This window comes from Pogoniulus pusillus, chromosome 17 (genome assembly GCF_015220805.1).
Source record: "Pogoniulus pusillus isolate bPogPus1 chromosome 17, bPogPus1.pri, whole genome shotgun sequence".
Taxonomy (NCBI): domain Eukaryota; kingdom Metazoa; phylum Chordata; class Aves; order Piciformes; family Lybiidae; genus Pogoniulus; species Pogoniulus pusillus.
Window position 1 is genome coordinate 24,648,738 of NC_087280.1, and position 21,361 is coordinate 24,670,098.

At 51.7% G+C, this 21,361-nt stretch overlaps 1 protein-coding gene across 6 annotated transcripts in view; it reads left to right on the forward strand.

Moving 5' to 3' along the window:
* ARNT2 (aryl hydrocarbon receptor nuclear translocator 2) overlaps positions 1-21,361 on the forward strand; it is a 94,590-nt gene that overhangs the window by 66,065 nt on the left and 7,164 nt on the right. For all 6 annotated transcript variants that reach the window (XM_064158135.1, XM_064158136.1, XM_064158138.1 and 3 more), the window contains 8 exons: positions 780-914; positions 1,637-1,711; positions 5,595-5,746; positions 11,418-11,490; positions 11,648-11,771; positions 15,714-15,813; positions 17,385-17,523; positions 19,415-19,580. In XM_064158135.1, coding sequence (XP_064014205.1) covers positions 780-914; positions 1,637-1,711; positions 5,595-5,746; positions 11,418-11,490; positions 11,648-11,771; positions 15,714-15,813; positions 17,385-17,523; positions 19,415-19,580 — 964 coding nt within the window. The remainder of the gene's footprint in view (positions 1-779; positions 915-1,636; positions 1,712-5,594; positions 5,747-11,417; positions 11,491-11,647; positions 11,772-15,713; positions 15,814-17,384; positions 17,524-19,414; positions 19,581-21,361) is intronic.

Genomic DNA, 21,361 nt, shown 5'->3' on the forward strand with positions numbered 1-21,361 from the left:
GGAGTCAAGGTGCCCACATCAAAAGCCCTGCTCTCTAGCAGCAGGTTGAGGCCTGCAATGCAACTGAGTCATCTGCTACAGGACTGCAGAAAAAGATGTTTCACTTTTTGCACTGTGGCCTTGTTAACAGAGGTAGCTCTGGAGCTTGTAAGGGGAATGATGGTCTCATTTGTAGTGCCAGCAGGAACGCGTGGGTGTGGGGTGGCCTGATGGCACAGGTGCCAGGCAGGGAGCTGGGAATGCAGCCTGCTGTCTGGTGAGGTTTGAGCAGCACTATGGGAGGATGGTGTTTGGTCACTATGAGCAGCCCCTCAGTGGCCTAACAGCACCCACTGCAGCTTCTGGAGGGTGTGTTCAGGTTCTCTGGGTGCTCCAGGTGAAAGGTCAGTGTGTAGTCTGAGCTGGTGCTGTTGGAGGTGTCTGCAGATGAGGAGGCCTCTTGTACACTGACCTGCCCATCCTAGAATGGGGAACCAAGCTGCTCTCTGCAAGCCCCTCTGTGGCTGACAAAGGTAGCAACCAAGATGCCTAAACAAAGTGAGGTGAATCCAGCTGCACTTCCATCCTCACTGTACCCCTCCTCCCTGGGAGCTGCTGGTGTCTTTCGTCCTGCTGCGGTGCCGTGGGGCGAGATGCGAGCTAGGCTGGGGGCTGCTCGCTCTCATTTCTCTCTGCTGTCCTTTAGTTGGTTACTTCCCACAGCTGTTAGCATTCTGCAGCAGATTTCTGTCCTTCAGCTCTGTAACCAGTTTGCCTTGGGGTGGCCTTTGTCATGGCAGGTAACCAGCTCTCCTGTCTGCATGGACATGAATGGCATGGCCGTGCCCACCGAGTTCCTCTCCCGGCACAACTCCGACGGCGTCATCACCTTTGTGGACCCACGGTGCATCAGCGTCATTGGCTACCAGCCCCAGGTCAGTGGGGCGCTCAGGGGTGGAGACTGGGCAGGGGAGTCTGCCTGTGCACTGAAAGCAGAAGCAGCAGAGCATGCAGTGGCTGTAGCTCACAACTCGTGCAGCAGGACCCCTGCTACATGCCCGGCCGTGCCCTTTGCTCCCTGGGCTGTCCCCCAGCACAGGCCTAACAGAAAGGTGCCTTAGGCCTTGCACAGTTTGCAGTGAAGACATTCCCCTGACAGGAGAGTGTAGTCCCCCTGCTGACCTACCGAGCAGTAAGCAAGCAGCATTTGTAGCATCCTTTTGCCTTCAGACTTACATCTGCTCCTCTGAGTAGGAGGTCACAGAGCTGGGTAGAGCGATGAAGGAACTCCTGGCTGCTGCAGCTGTCCCTCAGATAGCTCTCAGCAGCTGCACTTTAGAAGAAATAGTTCATTGCTCGTTTGTTTTTCCCATTAATTGTTATTTTAGGTAGCTTTGTGCTAACTGCTTTTACAAAGCTCAGTGCTGCAAAATGAGCTGTGGAGGAGGCTCTCAGGCCTCTCCAAAGACCACTGCAAGGGTAAAACGTGGAATGTGTTTTTAAGTGCCTATCTCTGTGGGACATTTGCTTCTCTCCAGTTCACTGAGCAGTCCCATTCAGGTGGTAGGGCCTTGTGTCTGCACTTGCAGACCTGCATGTGGATTTCTGTTGTGCTCTGAGGCTTTGATACAACTTTTGGCTGTTTTTTTTCCCCTAGGATCTTCTGGGCAAGGATATTTTAGAGTTCTGCCATCCTGAAGATCAAAGCCATTTGAGGGAGAGTTTCCAACAGGTGCTGTTTTCTGCTCCTTTTCTTCTGCCTATTAGTTATTGTTCTGTTTGCAGAAGTAGCTTTTATTTTTCATTTCAAGGTACTTTTCTCTTCTGCAGGAGTGGAAAGTAATGGAACGAATTTGTTGATCATTTAGTAACAAGTCAAGCTGTGTAAGTGGCAGTTTAAACTGCAGCGTCTGTTTGCAGGTTTTCAGGACCAAGTCAGCCACTGAGAGATTGCTTTCCTCTTCCAGAGGATGGAATGGGTGGCCATGCTCAGGCAGAGGTGCCTTGGAGATGCCAGTGTAGATCCCACTGTGCTCAGAGGTAACCAGGAGGATTTACCTTCCAAGCTGGGCTGTGTATTTGAGGGTGGCTGCACTGCTGTAGTGCTGGATGGCCACTGGCCTCAGCTCTCTGCCAGCAGGGGGGAGATGCTTCACATTTTAGTGGAGTTACACCACCTCGCATCGACACAGAATTTGGCCCTTGTGCCTGTTAGGAGGAGAAGTGCATAGAGGAGTAAGAAGCAGTGTAGCATGTGGAAGGAGTTCCACACTCACATCAGCTCTCTCTGAGGCATTTACTCCACGGTGCAGGTTTCAGTGCAGGCTGATCTGGGATGTACAGGAGGAGAGCTTGCCCCAGGCCGCCTGCTTGCACTGCTGTGCTCAGCACCTTCCCTGCTGCCTGCAGTGTCTTCAGCTGATCACTGAGGTGCAGACGATAGAAGCGGTCCCAGATTTTCTGGCAGCAGCCTCTGGTTCAGATGAGCATTGTTGGTCCATCTGGTGCAGGGTGCTGAGAAGAGTTCTGGCTGTAAAGCACGGGTGTGAAGGGACTCCACAGTCATTACAGCCAGCATGGCATGCCAAAACTGAGAGGCTCGAAAGGCCTCTCTGGGGAAGACAAGAAAGTGCTGTTCTGTGTCCACAGAACGGCTTGTGAGACTGAGCTCACCGTCTGGGTAGAGGTGTGTCAGATGGAGTAGAGTATCTCTGCCCTTCCACTGTTTCTCAGCACCCCCTCCTTCAGGTGGAGGCAGTCACCCCCTGCCGAGCTAGCAGGAAGGACTGAGCAGTCTGCATCCACTTCAGGGCCCCTGAACAGACTGAGCCTGGACAGAAGCTGAAGGCCTTATAAATTCAAATGTTGGTTCACAGGCAGGAGCCTCTGAGAGATGCTTGAAGCAGGCCACCATGTCCTCATCTCTGCCCCACCTTAGCACAAGGTGTGACTGCAGCTGAGCCTCACTAGGAGTCAGCTCCTAGTACAACTTCTCTCTTCCCCAGCCTCCTGCCCACCCTCCCTGCTGGCCTGGTACTAGCACAGCTGGCCTTACTGGGTAGGCTGGCTGAGGGCCTACTGACTGCTGCGTGGGACTAGCTTTCAGCTGGTTCATCTCCCTGAAGCTGTGCTTGGAGAGCAGCAAGAGCACATCTGCTGCTTTCCACTAGTGCCCCAACGACTGACTCCACCAGTTCATCCCAGACAGTGCCAGAGAGCTGCTGGATGGTGACACATCACATACCCACCTCTGAAGTGCTTGCCTGAGACTCAGAAGGGCTTTCAAGATGACATCCAAGTTAATGGCTTAGTCTTCACTACGTTCACAGGGGATGGAGCTCAGGCTGTGGGAGGCTGCTGGGGTGTCCCTGAGCTCGGTTGCTGAGGACTCACTGGCACTGCTCGCTGCTGGGCAAGTGCAAAAATGATTTCCTGGATCAGAGACCTGCAAGACTTGCTTAAGGTTGTCCAAAAAGACAGCAGGGAAGATGCAGACGGTGCCTGTTCGCTCTGCCTGTGTCCACTCTGGGAACACGTGGTGCTGTTTCTGTGGCAGGCAGCTCCTTTGGGTGAGGTTTTGCTCAGTATAGTAGCAGTGGTACTGGAGCTCTTGTTTCAATCCTCAGAAAAAATCCGAGACACAAGTCAATAGTTAAGCTCTGCACCAGGTGGTTTTTATTTCCAAGGAATGTCAGAAAGGGCAGGTTAAACATTAGCCTGCAGATGTTTGTGTGCTGCCTTGTTTGTGTGCACTGCTGTAAGGCAGTTCAGGATTTTCCCAGCAGCCATCTCTGTGTCTCCTGTTGTTGCAGAATTAGTGCTTGCCTAACTTAGGCTTCAGCACAGCAGCTCACTGCAGTTTGTTTTATTACTGTTAGGTTGGCTTAGACATTTTTTCATTACAAAAAGCTAACTGGTTTCCAATAAACTCTCTTTTTTCCTTCTCTCCTAAAGCCCTCTGGAAACTTGACATTTCCAATGTGCTGACAGCATCAGAATTGGGTTGGTGCATAATAGGGGAGGGAGGGTTCTGCAGGTTTTGGTCAGCTGCCAGTATCCATCTCAAAACTTTTACTTCCTTGGGAAGATAAATTCATTCATTGGGGTGGGAAAATCAGGCCAGCATAAGATATTCTGAAGGCCAAGGTCAACAACTGGAGCTTAATATCAGAGGCCCCAGAACAGAGCTATTTGATACCCAGGGGGATGCTGTGCAGACTGGACACCTCTGCACAAGTGCTGAGTGTTTTACCCTGGGTGTGGTAGCAGAAAAGTGCTGATTAAAGCATGGCTCTCGCTGAACTCAAACTACAAAGGCAGTTAAAAAGAAGTTGTTTAGCTCAGTCTGGGGTTTGAGCTTTCCTGGGCAATGCTAAAGCTCTTCATGTCTCCTGCTGACGTTCTTGCCCTTTAGTCCTGTGTCCAGCTGATCGATCTGAAGCAGACCTTTGGGAAAAAAGAGGGCTGGAGCATTTTTCCTCACCCAGTTGCTTGTCAGTGAAGACAGTGGATAAACATGGGAATTTCTACTTTACAAAATACAGGCTGCAGAGAGCTAATAAAGAGTGAATTCCAGTGGCTAAGGAACCCACAGTGAGATGTGGCATTTATTTGCAGTAGACCTTCCCTTTCCTTCCCTGAGGCACCCCTGAGATAGCCTGGTGGGAGAGCAATGAAAAATAAACACAGATAGCCCAGTGCCAGCTGAATGACCTGGAACCCTCTGAGTTTTCTTTTGGCTTAGCCCAAGATGGTGAGATAGGAGAGGAAGTGCAGCTGCAGTGCCAGGGGGCAAGTGCTGCTCTGAGCGCTTCTTCAGATGCCTCTTTCCTACTTCTCGCTTGTTGCTCCACTACTGACTTCAACAAAACTGGAGTTGTCAAAGGCAGGATTTGAACCCATGTTGCCAGACATCTGAATTCCTACTCAGAGACAAAGGCTGTCCAAGCAAAGGGCCTGCTCTGCATTTCCTGAGTGCTCTGGAACAGGACAGTGGCTTATTGCCTGTTCTGGAAGCCAGAGGCTTCCCTTGTTAGCACCTTGCCATCACAGAAGTGTCTGGGGAGAAAAACCAAAGCAGCCCTGTATGGTCTCTAGAACAAACCATCTTTCTTCAGTGTTCTCCTGCTGCTGCTGTGATTTGCTGTGTCACATACATGAGTCCCACAGCCAGGTGTCCAGGCAGGAAAGCTGGGAGTCAGGAGGTGCGGGTCCTTTCCTGGGGCTTTGGGTTCAGCTGCGCTGTTTGCTTTATGGTTTACAGTCAAACATCTAAAAGATCCTCACTTTGGCTTCTGTCACCCTCTTGACAAGGGACCACATGGAGACCTTCCCTGCTGGGGTAACAGCTCAGCCTGTGGTGTGTCCTGTCTCTGTGTTACTCTTATGTGCAGGCTGGGCAGCAGCATTTTACACAGCAGCAATGTGTGGAGGCCGAATTTTGAAGGCAGGAACTGCAAGCGTGGGGCAGATTTTGCTGCTTCTCTTCAAACTGAGACTCTGCCTGCTGTGGCCACAGCTTTCTGCGATTCGGGTTCCAAAGAGCAGGTGCTGCTGGTTGCTGTCCAGTGGCACAGCAAGCAGCAGTCTGCCTAAGCCTGGCCCTGTTTTTGCAGGTGGTGAAGCTGAAGGGCCAGGTGCTGTCCGTGATGTATCGCTTCCGCACCAAGAACCGCGAGTGGATGCTCATCAGGACCAGCAGCTTCACCTTCCAGAACCCTTACTCGGATGAGATTGAGTACATCATCTGCACCAACACTAACGTCAAGTATGTGCCTTTCCTTCTGCTCACTTGGGTGGTTCTGAAGGCCTTTGGGCCTGGCTTTTTGCGGGGAAGCACATTCAGAGTCTGTTTGCAGCTGCGTTTGCTCCTGTGCAGCAGGGTTTGCTGCAGCAGCAGCTCGCAGTGTGGCTCTTTGCCTCTGTCGTTACCCTGTGCTGTTTCCAGGGCCTGGCCACGCTGGGAGAAACGTCACTTATCAGTGTGTCATTAGACAAGCCCATTGATCTCGGGCCAGGCTGCCTGCAGCTAGCAGAGAGCTGCCAGCAGCAGGCCAGCTGCCCTGATCCTAGAGGAAGGTTAGCTGATTCCTGAGCCAGAGAGCAAAGCCTTCATGCTCATTGTGATCATACCATTCCCTAGCCCTGAGAGTCTTCTTGAGCTGTGTCTGCTCCTCTGGCCTCCCAAAGCTCACTGGTTATTTCCTACTGAGTGGGAAGGGCTCCTGATACTCACTTAAGATCCATTTGATTATCCTCAAGTATGGGGACAGATCCGGCCCTTTATTTAAGAGGGAAAATAAATGATCTTGCCTTTGAATCAATACCTTCAAAAGCCTGTCACTGGACCTCCTAGAAGGAGGTCATCCTGGCAGTGTAGTGGAGGTTTGTCACAGTGTGAGACTGCAGAGATGCTCTGGCAGCCTGCTGAGTCCTGAGCCAGTAGCTGCAGAAGCTAACCTGGCCTCGATGAAGGCATTGCTTTATGGTGGGGGGGGTTATGAATATTTCTTCTTTCCAATATAAACTTAATCCATTTCTAAAACAAAATCTGCTTCTGGTCTGCCCAAAGACTTTCTTTTTGCCAAGTTTCTAGCCCAGAGGAAATGATTTGGTTTAAGATCTCAACCTGTTAGGCAGTGTAATGGAATTGCTGAACAAGCAGTCTGCTAGTGGGGATGCATACTGAGAGCTTCACTTGCAAAAGCAAACCCCTGGGGCTCTGGCATTTCAACTTGCCTCTGGATGTTCTCTTACTTGCTCTTTTGGTACCTGAACTGGAAGGGCTCACTTCACTCACTTGAAACCCAGCATCACAATCATTTTTCTGGCTGTTTTCTCCATACCCAGAGAGTCAGACATACACAACTGCATAGTTTAAGCTCATTGAAAACAAGCAAATGTGCCACGAGAGCAGACAGCTAAATATCTCCCTGTCTGCACTCTGCATCAAAACAGACACTTCTGCATTTCTGCTGTCCTCTATTTCTTTTCCAAATGATTGATACATGCGAAAGCAGGCCTGCAAGATAAAAAGCTGTTTAAGAGATCAGTCCCAGGCTGGCTTTATTGTGCTGTTTCCAGGAGCCCACAGGTCAGAAAGTGAGGCTGCAGACTTGTCTTGGCTCTGGGAGTGATTTCCTCCAAGCCTTCACTCTGCTGTCCAGCTTGGCATGCAGCAGTGCAGTGATGAATAGGACTGTGCCAGTTTCTGGCTCCTGTGGTACCCCTCTTGGTAGGCTTGAATAACAACCCAGCAACGCTGCCCTACTATGGCAGCTGCCTGCTGCTCCTTTGACAGAGGGTGTTCCTCTCCCCTGGCGTGTAGGAAATCGATGTTCTGCTCTTATGACAAGATGCAACCCATGAGATGTCTGCTTTGCAAGAGCAGAAAGAAAACATCATTCAGACTCCTCTCTGTTCTTAACCACTCCTCAGATTTGCAGAGGACTGCTCTATGTGCTTCTGTTGCTGCCTGCCTCTGGGGTTGATGTGGGGTTTGTTGGCACATTTAGGGTCATGTTTTGAATTCTGGTTTCCTGGGTGCTTCATGGCAGCCTCCTCATCCAGCCCCTGCTAGGGCTGGGTGCTTGGCACTGACTCGCATGTCTGTAGCCTTCTTTACATGTTGATGGATGCTATCAGCTGCTCTGGCTCCAGCAAAGTGCTTCACAGGCAAGCCCAGCAGGCTGCCCTGCCCCGCACGGCTGTAGGCAGCTCTGACCTGTCTGTGTCAATGATAACCTCCAGAACGTACAGCTCTGAGGCAGCTACAGAGGCAGCAGGGGACTGTAAAGGTAATGGAGCCCAGAGGGGTAGGGCTAAGTCAGTTTTTAGCTCAGGCTGGCTTGAAGGCACACTCGGTAGGGGTGTGCCTGGCAGCAGCGCTCCAGGTGTGCGCTGGGCAGCGAGCAGTGTTCCCAGAGCACTGCAGAGGGCACTGCTGGCTCCGGTTCTGGATTTGTGTCTTGGTGGATTGGTTTGCAGGGGGGTTTCTTCCTTTCTTTTTTAGTTTTGTCTTTAAAGCTTTGGAGCTTCACACAGTCAGTTTGCCAAGCTTGCTTTTGGTGCAGAAGGATAAGGAACGATTAGGTTCAAATGTTCACTTTGTTCCTTGCAGAAAGAGAAAAGAAAACTTCCTCAGCTTCCCTTGGGGGTAGGCATCCAAGAGAAACTTCCTGGAGAAATGAAGCATTTAACGTTGAGCATTTGTGCTGGGTTTGACCTGAAACAAAGAGTTTCCCCACTGGACAAAATCCTCCTGTGTGGCTGGGCCTGTTGGATTTCCAAAGAGAAAGTGTTTGCTTAGCTTACACCTAAGAGCAGCCCTGGAGCAAAACCATCTGTGAGGGCTGGAGAGGGCTGGAGCAAGCCCTCTGCATGCAGAGCAGAAGGAGCTTTGCTCGCCTCGAGGGGCTTGTTGGCATTGCAGTTTTGTGAGCCCTCAGGTCCTGTGCTGCACTCTGTGCCTTGAGTCCTGTAGGTGTCCTGGCCCTCAGTCTGGGAGTGAGCTGGCAGAGGGAGCGGCTGCAGGCAGGCTGCTGGGTGGCTCAGCTTGTGCCTGTGGCAGAGCTGCTTTCTGCTGCGGGTTCTCAAGGGCCCAGATGCCAAAGGAGATCAACAGTTCTGAGAGCATTCCAGCCCGTGGTGGCTGCTGCAGACTTGCTTTCTCCTGATCCCCTTGCCCCTGGAGGCTACCTGCTCCCTCCAGGCCAGAATGTGACAGATCTCCTCACAGGGGTGCCTTGGAAACTGGGATAAAAGAGGCAGGTCTGGAGAGTTTCTGCAAGAGGGTTTTGCAACAGCAGCCCCAAGGCTTTCGTGCTCCCTTTTTATCCCAGCAGCCACAGGAGACAGGGGTGCTGAAAAGAGCTGGGTAGGGATGCAGTGGGCTTGTTTCTTGCCCACTGTAGAGCCTTCATTTTAAAGCCCAAGTCCTTTTTTGTGTTAGTTTGATGCCTGGAAAGAGAACAGGTGACTTCATTGTTCATAGAGAGTAGTGAATTCAGCTGAAATCCTCTCCGGAGCCAAAGGACCTTTTCTTTTCCCCAGGGTGCATTTTCTGAGGTACATCTGAATGAACTGTCAAACCCTTGGGGTTCATGGGGGTGCCATGAGCAGGACAGGCAGTCCTCTGCTGACCCTTACGCCTAGGCTGGGTATCCTGGAGGGCCAGGAAGGGTCTTTTTCATTTGCTCCTCGAAGCTGTGAAACTGAAATTGAAACCGAGGATGGGTTTGGGTTTGGTTTCAAAGTCAGGAGGCAGTTTGAGTTTTGCCTGAGCAGGCAACAAGGTCTGGCTCTGTTTCACCTTCACAAAAGCGATCCAGCGGTTGGGTGACTGCAGAGACCTGCGTGTGGTGAGCGTTCAGTCGGGAGGACTGGGCAGATGGCAAGGGCTGAAGCAGCTGTGACAGCAGCTCTCAGCTCTCCCCGGCTGGCTGCTCCAAGAATTGCTGCCTCACTTCTTTCAGGCATCATTTGAGCTGTTTACAGAGTAGCAGCAAACAGCAGCAGGGGCATTTAGCTTGGCTTTACGTTTCGATGTTAATTAAGTGCAGAAGAGCTTGCACAGAGCTCAGTGGAGATACACTTTATAGGAAATGGGCTTGGGAGGCTGCTCCCCAAGTTCAGTGCTGCTAGCACAGTGTGGGACTGATGTTGTACTGCAGCCTGGGGAGAGTTAGAGATGAAAGGTGGAGCAGGGTGGTGGAGCACAAGTTAGAGTGCCTAGAAAACAAGTCCCTCGTGAGCGTGCTGCTTGGCTTGGCTGGGCTGTGCGTGCGGCTGACCCAGCACACATGCTCTGTGCAGAGCAGCAGAGCCCTGACCTGCTGCTTATTGACACACACCCCCGGGCTTTGGCAGGGAAAGCAGAGGGAAGGTGCACTGAGCTTCACCTAACAACAGGGCTCATGGGGGGTGTTGAGGAAAACTTCCTCATAGATTGGCCAGAATTAATTCAGTTACCTCCTGTAGTTCCCTTGCAGAAGTGTGCATCTGATGTTTGTGGACAGAAGAGTTCCCTGGGTGCCAGAGGTAATTTTTAGGTATTTTCTGTTGGCTAAAGTCCTGTGGAAAATCCCTGGCATTCCAGTGTCCTGCCGGGCTGCTTCTCTGCCTCTTGCTCACAGCACTCCAGTGGTCCTGTGTGTGCTGTGTTCTCACACTGCAGGACTAGCAGAGGCTTTTTGGCCATCCAGCCTGATCTTCTCTTTGCTGCAGGTTATAGATTTTTGCCTAGGAAATGGTGTGTGAGCAAAGTGTCTCCTGGAAAAGTATCGCGAGTTGGCAAAGTCTCTTACCTGGCAGCTTGTTGGAGTGGCCCCTCATGTTGGCATCAGTCTGTGCCTGGCTTTTGCCATTTGCCTTTGTCTCTCAGTCCCCTGAGATTTAGAGCCAGATCAACATTTCAAAGAAGATTTGAGTGAAAATGGCAGCATTCAGGCTCATGGTGGTATCCCAGCTTCCCAGAGTTCCATGTCCATGATCTTGCTGTTCTAAAAGCTCTCATCTGTGAGCACTTGTGGTACTGTAGAGTCTCTCCTGTTGTGTGGTTCCTGTCCATCACCTGGCTCTGGCCCTGACCGTCACCTGGTTCGTCCTTCAGGAGGAGCCTGGGATACAGGAACTGTGACTACTGCCAAGTGTCATCTGCAAGTACCAGGCTTTACTTTCTTGTCATCCATCTCCAGTCTTCCCCTGACCTCTGGGCTTTGGCATCATTTAGGGGTGCTGTTGTCTTCTTTGCTAAGTGACCAGAGAGCCTCACAGAGGTAGTGTGCCACCCGCATGCCCTCGGGCCAGAAGGAGTCTTGCTCAGGGTGCCCCGGTGCCAGAAGGTGACCGTTGCTAGAGACACAGAGCGTTTGGCAAAGGTCACAGCTGCTGAGGTTTGGTGTCATTGCACAGGCAGCCTGCCTTGGGATCCTGCAATGCCAGCAGCTCGCAGCGCCACCCTAAGGGCTGGTGCGGTGCCCTCCATGGTACTGGCCTGCCCTGGAGCCAGCGGCTCTGCCTGCTGCGCAGCAGTGTGGAGCGGTGCTGCCTTCCGCAGGGCTGTGGCACAGGGAAAGCCCCAGTAGCTGTGCTGTGTGTCACCTCTCTTGTTGGCTGCAAGCTGCTTCCCATTCCTGAGTGCCCCTGCTCCCCTGTGCTGTGCCCTGTGATGCTGCTGAGGTGCAAGATTGCCCAGTGAGAAGGCTTTGCAAGCCTTCAGCAGGGAGGCATTTATTTACCCAGTGCTCTGAGAGAGGTTTCATCGTGTCCAACAGGAGGCATTTATTTACCCAGTGCTCTGAGAGAGGTTTCACCGTGTCCAACAGGAGGCATTTATTTACCCAGTGCTCTGAGAGAGGTTTCACCATGTCCAACAGGAGGCTGCTGCTGTGCCGGTTTCTGTCTGAGTGGGTAACAAAGTCATTTTGTGTCGTTGGCAGACAACTGCAGCAGCAGCAAGCGGAGCTGGAAGTACATCAAAGAGACGGGCTGGCATCCTACGACTTATCCCAGGTGACATTTCTCAGCTGCTTCTTTTTCTGCCTCTGATCTCTTCCAAGGGAAAGCAGTGGCACATCTCAGTGCAATTAGAAACATGTCGGGACTGTCCCCGACTCCCTCTTCATAAAATGTGATGGAGGGAATTCCCTTCCTCTGTGTATCCCAACAGGTGCCTGTTCCAAGCATACCAGCCAGCGTTCATGAGGGTGGGAAGTCTGTGGAAAAGCCTGATGCTATCTTCTCCCAGGAGAGAGATCCTAGGTTTGCCGAGATGTTTGCTGGGATAGCTGCTTGTAAGTGACTGGCTCTGGTCTTTAATGTTTAATACCACATAAAGTCTGGTTAGGTGATGTGCAGCACAGCTGTGGGAGAGGGAAGACAAACTACAACACGGCACAGAAACTCCTCAGCTGGACTCTTCCTAGAACTTGCCTGTGCCTGGTACTTCTCCTTAAGATGAGGCGTAAGTTCCAGGGGTAAGGACAACTCCTGTGCCACCAGAGCTGCCTGATTTTGATTTGTGTTAATTCAGAGGGGCACCTTAAGCACTCTTTGGAGATGCTAAGCACACGGAGCAGAGCTTGCCATTCCTAAGTACATCTTCTCTGCCTGAGGCAGCAGCTGTGAGTTCATCTCTCTGATTAACACATTTGCCATCTCCCTGAAGCTCATCCTGCAGGTCCTTAGCAAACCACCAGCTCTTGCTTTCAGAGGCCAGTGCTGCTCTGAGGTGCAATAATGCACTGGCTTTCTGGGCAGCTGAGGCCAACTGCTAGCAGCTGCTGAGTCCTTGCTCTCTTGCCCACAGCACTTGAACTGTTGGCAGGCTCTTCAGAAGAGTGGTGGTAGCCTCAGAATCAGAACATCCTTCTCTGTTTCGTGGAAATGACTCTGAGGACAGAGTCCTTACTGAGTGCCCTCACTAAAGGATTTCCCAGCCCTCTTCTGCATGCTAGCAGCCAGCCTGTCCGTTGCACAGCCTTAGGTGATTCAAGCTAGCCCCAGCCTATGCTGCCTGCTGCCCTAACAGGCTGAAGTTGTTGAGAGGACTGGCAGCTGAGGAGGAGCCATTCACAGTATGTCCCTGGGAAAGCAGGCTCCTGAGCTGCACAGATCGAGGGAGAAGCTGTTCCTTGCTTATTGTTCTTAGCTGTCCTGACTGAAGAGGAGGAGTTTGTGCACTCCTTTCAGCTAAGCCAGCATGCAAATGTCACACCGTGCCTGGGCAAAGCAGCCCACAGGCTCTAGCTCCTGGGGTGTTGGGAGGTGACCTCACTGCATTGGCTTCTTGTGTCTGGCTTGGCCTCCTCAGCTGGAGAAAGCACTGTAGCTGAAGGACAGACTTAGTCTTCTGTCCCCTGTTGCTAGGACTTCTCTGTCTTTCTTTCTCTCCTTGTCTGTCTGCTCTAACAGTGAAGTCAACAACTAAGGCCATAAAAGGGATTGGTGAGAAGGTAGCAAGACTCCACCCCTAAACTCCAGAGTATGTTTTTCCAAACAAGAACATCTTGCTCTGGGGCTGATTTATTGGCTCTTTTTCAGGGAGCTCTCGACTGTTTGTGGGGAGGGCTCAGGGTTAAGGGTGTAGCATGCTGTGAGGTGGCTGGGAGGTTGTGTTCTTGGAAATGCCATTTCTCTGTTCATTCTCTTCAGTTCACAGGCTTTGCTTTTTCTGGGACACTCCTCCTGTCTGAATTTCTCCTGGGAGCTGTGATCAAGGTCTCTGAATGATACAAAGAGATAGTTCACAGTTAGAGCTGAGAGATGCTGTCCAAGCCCAATATTGACAGGCTTGCCTGCTGCCTGCAAACCATTTGCCTTGTGTGGGTCCCTGGTCGTCTTCTCTGCTGTGCTCTGTACAAACACAGCTCTGATACCCACAACTGCATGCAGTGGCCACACGTCACTGGAAAACAGAGGTGGTGGAAGGAGGCCTGGCTCCACTGACTCCTGCAAGTCCCCTGAAGCACAAGAGGCTGTGCTTGCAGAGATCTCCATTCTGTAGGCAGAAGCACTGGTCCTGCCTGGAGAAGGGCACTGAGCAGGACAGCGATGGGGTGCAGAGTCAAACAGCTCTAGAGGTGCAGGCAGAACACACAGAAAGAGCTTCAGTCCTGTACTGGAGGTGAGAGCAGAGAAGCTGTGTATGAAGTCTTGAGTGGGAACATAGCTGAAAGAGATGTGGGTCAGATTCAGAGGGTGAAGAGCAAAGGGACTTGAGAGCTGTTTTGTCTGTTTGTGATTAGTTTAGCTCTTCCCTCTGCCTTGGCCTCATCCCATGGCACAGAGTCTGGTAGCTACCATGGCAACTCTGCTGCACTTGAGGAATTCCAGTTCATTTAGGGTACTCTCACTCAGGCTGCCGAGTTGTTCTCAAATAGCTCAAGTACCCACCAGGGTTTGGCTCAGTCTCTTCTAGCCCTGTGAGTCTGGTTCTCCTGCAAGGGGTAGCTTTAGAAAGTATGGGAGCTCTCAGGCAGGAATGCTGCGAACCCCAGCAGGCTGTTCTATGCTTCCTCTCAGAGACAGCCCAGTCCCTCCTCAGTCTTTCCTACTGCACAACCTTACCAGACCTCATCCTCGATTCTCCCTGTTGCTTTCACAGGAGAGCATAGGTTTGCAGCCCAGATCTGGTGTCTGTGGTGGGCAGCATGTAGCCAGGGAGGAATTTCTGCAGGTTTCAACACTGCAGAGGAAAAGCAGTGCCAGCTTGCAGCAGTGCCATGCACGCCACTCCCCCAGGGCTCCTGTGAGGCACTCTGAGGTGACTCTGGGACCTTTGTGAGGGTGAGCTCAGATGCTTGTTAGGAACATAGCACCAGAGCTTAGGAGCAGAGAAGAGCTGCTGTGTGTTGGAGACCTTTGGTGAGCCACACTCACAGGGACTCTAAACCTGGGGAAAACTAAAAGCCACTTTGTTACTTGTGAATCAAGCAGGCCTTTGGCCCAGGAGAGCACCTCCTGAAATGAGTGGGAATCCCAAAGGAGCAGAGGGGAACGTGAGGAGGCAGGCCAGATGTCCAGGTCTGGCAGGGGTGCAGAGGAACAGATGACTGCAAAGCCATCAGCAGGCTGCGCAAGGCTTTGTGTTTGCAGGGAGTAGTGAGGGAAGATGAAGAAAATAAGTACATGGTGGTGAAGCAGACCTTTAAATTGCTTGAAGCAAAGCAGCAGTAGTGAGGCTTCCCTGGGCTTTGCAATAATGCAGTGCCAGAAAATCAAATGGCACTGTTCAGCCAATCTGGTGTCATTCAGAGACTGCTCTGCAGTTGCCACAGTAGGAGCAGACTATAAACGTTAATGGCACCTCCATGTGTGTGCTGTTCACTGCACTAATGTGTCTCACACCATGCTGAGACGCTTGCATCCTATTCCCTGGCTCCCTTAAGCCACCTCTAGGACAGCAGAACCCGAAGAGAGCACTGCTTTGTCTGGCTGGGCTCAGGCGCTCAGGAGCAAAGTGCCCCCAGGCACTGTGAGCCACAGCTGCAGGAAGGGGCTGTGCAATCGCCCAGGTTCGAAGGGGCTACCTGTAGTGATGCCACCAGGCTGCCTGAGGGGGCGAGCACTACTCTCAGGTTATCCTGGAGGGGAAGCAGGTGTTCAGCTGGTTAGGATGGGGCTCTTGGACACCATTCCTTGGAATGTTTAACCCAGCAGGGTGTGGGCTGTCAGCTGCTACCTCCGTGCAAAAAGACTGAAATAACAGCAGCAGAGCTTCTTCTGGAGCCAGGAATGTACCCAGCGTGAGGCCATCCCCAGGCAGGCCACAGCAGACCACATTCAGGCCAGGGTGGTTTCATGGAACCTTTGTGCTCCCAGGCAGGCTCTCATCTTCCTTCCAGAAAATCTCTGTTCCCCTTTGCAGTCTCATGCACTCCTTGCCTCAGCTAGAGCCAGGCTCTGTCTCCCTTTCCCCCTCCTGCCTGCCCGGTCAGGAGTAGCTTCCAGAGGGCACAGAGGAGGTCTGGGCTGTGGGGCACATACCAGCACTCTGTTCCATGCAAAGAGCAGTCATGAGGTGCAGCCCAGGAAGAGGGTAAGAAGTGGACTCAAACCAGCTGTGCCTCTGGTTTCACCCTGGACTGACACACAGCCCTCCTGCGTCATTCTCATCTTTAGGAAGGAAAGGAAAGCCCTGCTGCCTGTGCACCTTGCTCCTCTCATTCAGTCCCTCTGCCTTCCTTTGCTCATCCCCTGAACTTCTTTTCCTGTGCTTTATTTTGCTTCTGTAGCAGATAAAAAGATGATGGCCTCAGCATCCACAGCAGGAAGCCAGCAGCTCTACTCACAGGGAAGCCCATTTCAGCCAGGACATTCAGGAAAGACTTTCAGGTACTGTAGCCCAGACGCTGGGTGAAACAGCCTCTGTCTGCTAGTGGGAGACCATTCCCCTTTGACTGGTGGAATCAGACCTGACCTAAGATGCAAGGGCTGAGCTTTGCTTTGGGCACGCTCCTATGTGATGCCTCAGCACTCAGCCTTGGCTTCTTGTGGTTTAACTACAGCTTTTTCCTTGCTGCTCCTCTATCACACCTCCAGTATTTCCCCCCAGAATGACCTATCCTCCCAGGCTGCTCCATTCAGTTCCTGAGCCTGGGCACTGTTTCGCAGACCCCTGGTTCCAAAGGACACGTTCTGGATGCAGTCCAAGCCCCTTCAACAATGGGATTTGCCAGCCCAGCTGGGAAGGTGTTAGCGGCAGGGCTCGCCCTCCCCAGCAGCTGCTGTGTGCAGCACTGAGCTGGACTTTCTAGTACACATAGCCCTCTTGGAGGCTCTCTGGTAGAGAAAAAGATTTTTTTTAAAGGCAAAGAAAATGCACAAAGACTTTCCAAACACACTTTACCCTTAGGCAGCTTAGGAAAGAGAGAGTAACAGCTCCCATATTCAGATGCCTGCCACATTTTGTTGCCCCTGGGAGGGATTTTGCCTCTTCTCAGAGGGTTCAGAGCCCTGCACCCTTTCTGCTCAGCCTTGTTTACTGCCTTTCCCATTCTGCTCTCTCCTTTCTCTGTGGAGTGATTGTGCAGGTAGACAATAGGAAGGGACTGGAGAAAGGAGCAGGCTGTTGCAGCTGATGCACAAAGGCATTTTTGTGTGCTGTGTCCTCACTAATACACATTTCTGTGGCATGGGAAATAACAAATGTATGTTTTTATATATAAAGCCCATTCCCAGGGTGTGGTTATAGAATTTCCTTGTTCCAGGCTTGCATAAGAACCAAGTGGTGAAGTGGATCAGTCCTTCGTAAGAACTGACTTCTCATTACAGATTTCTGGGAACTTGCTCCCTGATGAAATTCAGTTAGTAGCAAACAGCTAACATGCAAACAAATTCCTTTGGAAACAGTTTGTTGCTAGCTTGATTCCAAAGCTGTTGCAGTAGTTTAACTTTTCCTCTTGATAATTCTTTTGCCCCTCTGTGTAGCTGCATGCTCATGGTAAGCAGTTGGTGGAGATAGGAATTGAAAGCTCAACAGTTGAACACGCATCACTCACTTCTTCATTTCCCAGGCAAGAAACAAACAGAGAAGTACTTACAAGGAGCATCTTAATTTAGAGTGGCATTTATGCAAATACTTAAATACTGCTGACTCTAAACACGAATTCCAACTGAAGTATCTGCTGGGATGCTCTCTTCAGGCAGGGGGTTGTAAATGCATTGAATGCTAGTGTGGAGCCAAGTGTTGGGCTGAATGTGCTCCTGCAAGCCCTGTCAGAGAGGCTGTGAAGCCCAGCTCCAAGCCAGTTTGTCTCTGTTGGAGCTGACATTTGAGACTGGCAGTGTGGCTGGCAGCTCGGGGATGCTCTCAGGCCAGACGGAGCGCTTGGCTTGCGTGTGGCTCTCTGGCCTCCCATGCCGCAGTGCTGCTCGTGCGCTGAGGCAGCCTCTCTGTTCCCCAGCTCCTCGGTGGTGCATGTGCCTGGCGTGAACGACATCCAGTCCTCTTCCTCCACGGGGCAGAACCTGACGCAGATCTCTCGCCAGCTGAACCAGGGCCAGGTGGCCTGGACAGGCAACCGCCCACCATTTCCAGGACAGGTACTGACAAAAGGGGTTTGCTGTCATGCTTGCTGGGGACCTGCGGTCTCTGCTTTTTACAGGAGAGTTAGGAACCCCATTTCTGTTAGCCTTTGAGGCTGGAGAGAAACGGTCCCTGTCCTTGGCAGGTGGTGACAGCTTCGCCGCCCTGTGTGTGGCAGTGCCCATGCTGCCATAAAGCCCAGTGGAAGGTCTCAGCTCTGCACTTACTTTTGTGCATGCACTGAGTGAAGGAGGACAGCTGTGGTGCTTTGGTGATGAGCCTGCCAAGACCTTGCACCCAGCACTGTTACTCACAGTTAGCAGCAATTAGCAGACAAGGCACAAACCTAGCTGTGGATGCAGAGCAGAGGCTGCTCAGCCCATTACCCCTCCATTGGTACTGCCTAGTGTAGCTCACACTTTGCCCTGTGCACATCCTTCCAGCAGCTGCCCTGCACTCAACGGTGTTAAATCCTCTGGTTCTGTTACAAGAAAAGAAAACTGTTTTGAAACTGTTAAAGACAAAGAAGATGAAGTGCTTGTGTCTGTGCTGTCACTAATGGTGCTGTGGGTCACTGCTGGCTCTCCAGTGTTAGCTAGACTAGAATAACACCAAATAATTCCTCGCTCTGAATTATTTCCTTGCTCATCACTCAATGTTTCCAGCCCTCGCTGTGCCATGGGCTCACACCTGCTCACACCTGGTTACACTTGTAACCCAGAATGGGTCTTTTTAGCAGTTCACTGAAGAAAGCTCCCAAACACTTCCTCCCTTCCCCTCTGCTGCTCTCTCTTCCTCCCCTTTGCTGTGCAGTTCTGTCCAAGTCAGCAGAGTGCAGGGGAATTGGAACTGATTGACCCATTGTAAATGAAGTAGAGCAGAGCTGTGCAGCAGTGTCACACCATGCTCTCTCTGGCACTAGGGAAGCCTTCAGAACTGTAGCTTGGAACTGAGCTGAAGACTTCACAGCATCTTCAGTGTATGTGCCTGTTGGGATCTCTTCTCCCCCAGCTCCCCTCCATTTGTCCAAAAGAACAGTTTAGCTTGAGTGCACTGAGTGCTAGTAGCAGTGCACGTGGTTAGAAGGATCCAGAGATGTAATCACCTTTATTCTCTGCTTGTGGAAGGGGTTAGGCAGGGAGCGTCTGTGGGAACCGCTGGATTTGAGCGCAGTGCAGGAAATGGTTCAGGAGCAGATTCTGTCTGCAGCATTCTGCATGGCTGTAGCACAGGAGCCACTCTGCCTCTCTTGGCCTCACTGTGCACATTGTACATGTCTCAGAGCAGCCTACAGTGTTTAATCATCTCTGTCACAATCTCAGAGACCCAGTGACGGAGCCAGTAAGTAGGTAAAAATAACAGCAAGTTGGCTTTTAATGCCCTTGAATTAACTCAGCTGCCCCCTTAAAGCAGACTCAGACCTTCTCTGCCCTGTTCCCAGGAGTGGTGATTCATGCTCCCTCCCAAGCCTTTAACGGGGCGAAGGAGCTCTGCTGCCTGTGCTGCTTAGGCAGTGGAAGAAGGCAGCTTCTGAGTTTTGAAACTTCTTTGGCTGTTTTCCCCCAGTCTCTGGAATCTCTGCTCACTGGGGAATTGCATGTGTTCTGCCAGGCAGCTTACTCTGGCACTGCCAAATCAAAACACCTGGCAAAGAGAGGTGAATTCTTTGTACCTGCTCAGTGTGTAATAGCGGGGAAGGAAAAACTGCTTCCCAGAGAGCTCTGGTATTGAGTGCCGGTGAGAGCTGTGGCAGTGCTGGCTGTGACAAGACTGCAGTGTGGCTGGGGCAGCAGTAACGTGCCCAGCACAGCTGCACTGCTTGCTCAGCCTTCACGAGAGTGGAAAGCGAGGCTGCTGTGCCACTCTTCAGCACTAACACTCGTTCCTTCTTTCCCCCTTGCTCCTCAGCAAATTCCATCCCAGTCTGGCAAAGCTCAGTCGTCTCCCTTCGGGATCGGGACAGGTCACAGCTACCCTGCCGACCCGTCGTCCTACAGCCCCCTGTCCAGCCCGGCCACCTCCTCCCCCAGCGGCAATGCCTACTCCAGCTTGGCCACACGCAGCACCGGCTTCGGTAAGCTCCCACTGCTGCCCTGCGGCCACACACCTGTGCCTCAGCACAGAGCCTCCAGCCTGCTCCCGTGGTGGGCTGAGGGGAAAGAGCTTTGCTTTGTCCTGTGGAGCACAGTAGCCAGAGATGTGTTCCCTCCGTGGCACGTCGCCTCCACACAGGACGGGCCTCAGCGGCGCTGTTTCAGAGTGCAGGGGAATGCTTTGTTTCACCGAGTGGTGTCCTGAAAGATCCCAGAGTTGCTTGCATCACATCCTCCCAAATTGTGGTCAGCAGGTTTGAGTTACCTTTACTTCTCAGGAGAGCACTTCATGGCACAGATTCACACTCTGGTTGATATTGAGCATTCTGCCTGCAGGGAGGTGTCCTCCTGCCCAGAGACAGCCTGTTGGGCTTCGTCTAGACACTGGGAGACCTTTTGCCTCCACTGCTGCTAACCTCACCAGAGCAGGTGCCATGGTTTGCAATTGTTCCCCTTTCCTATTATGTGCTGATTTAGTGGCTTTCAGACCATGACTAAATGGGTGACCCCTTGGTAAGTTTCTGCATTCCAACAGCAGAATAATATTCAAGAGTGTAAAATAAATATGGATTCATCACTGATAAGCACCTGTGGGGTCCATGAAAATTGTTGCTGGCTCCTAGCATGGGGCAATTGTAAACAGCATAGGTAGCAGAGTTGCTCTTCTCTCGTTCCCTGAGAGCAGAACTGGTGCAGAGCTGTAGCAGATCAGCCTTACATAGCTCTGACCTGTGCCGTGTTGTCTGGAAAAAGGAAGCTCTTCTTGCAGAGTTTACCCATGCCTCCATTTCCACCAGGCTCTGTACAGCTGTTTATGAGACAGCTTTGCATTTCAGGCCTAAGCTGCTTGGCAAGAACTCTTTCACCTAATGAGAAACATTTCCTGACCTACATCAGTTTGGATTCTATTAATAACTCAGCCTTCACAGGGACAAACCTCTTGAACCTCCGGCTGGCAGCAGCCACACTGCTGAGAGAAGCATCGTTTGCCTCACTCGGTTAATTTCAGAGTGGTGTTCTGAGAAAAAAAAGCATAATTACTGAACACAGTAATCATAAACAACCCCAGGAGCAGCCCAAAACCCAGCAAACCCTTCCAGCATTCTCTCGAAGAGTAACTCCCCTGAGTTTCTGTCCCATAAATGGCTGCAGGGTTTCTGAGTCAGCTGCCTTGCTGGTGGCTGTAACGTCAGTAGGAAGAAGCTGTGATCACCCCCTTCAGAGGTCATAGAAGGACATCACCGTGGCCTGCTGCCTCCCCCCTGGAATGCCAGGCTCTGCTTTGCCCAGCTCAGTGGCAGCCAGCAGGACTGGGTTAAGCACCTGTCTGTTTTTTCTGAAGCCACTGGTTTGACATCACTTGGTTATCATAAACCTGATTTAGCACACGTGTGCAGATTTGGCAGAGGGCACTGTAAGTGGGGACTGCCAGATCTGCCCAGCTGGGCTCTCTACAGTGAGGGGGGAAAGAGGCAAAAATGGTAGGAGCAGTTATGTAGGGAAAGAAGCAGGGAGGAAAGCAAGCAGGAGAACGTATTTAGAAGAAAAGCAGGAGACTGTGGGCAGCTTTCTAAAGTGCTGATTCTTGGGAGACACTTGGAAATAACTGAAAGAAACTTGTCCCTGAACCATGTAGCCTGGGAGCCAGTCTGCAGAAATGCCACGGGGGAGAGCTCAGTTTCAGTGTGGGCTGCACCCAGTAAAGTGCTGCCTGTGCAGCAGGTGACCAGATGAAGCCGTGGCGCTGTGGGCTTTTCTGGTA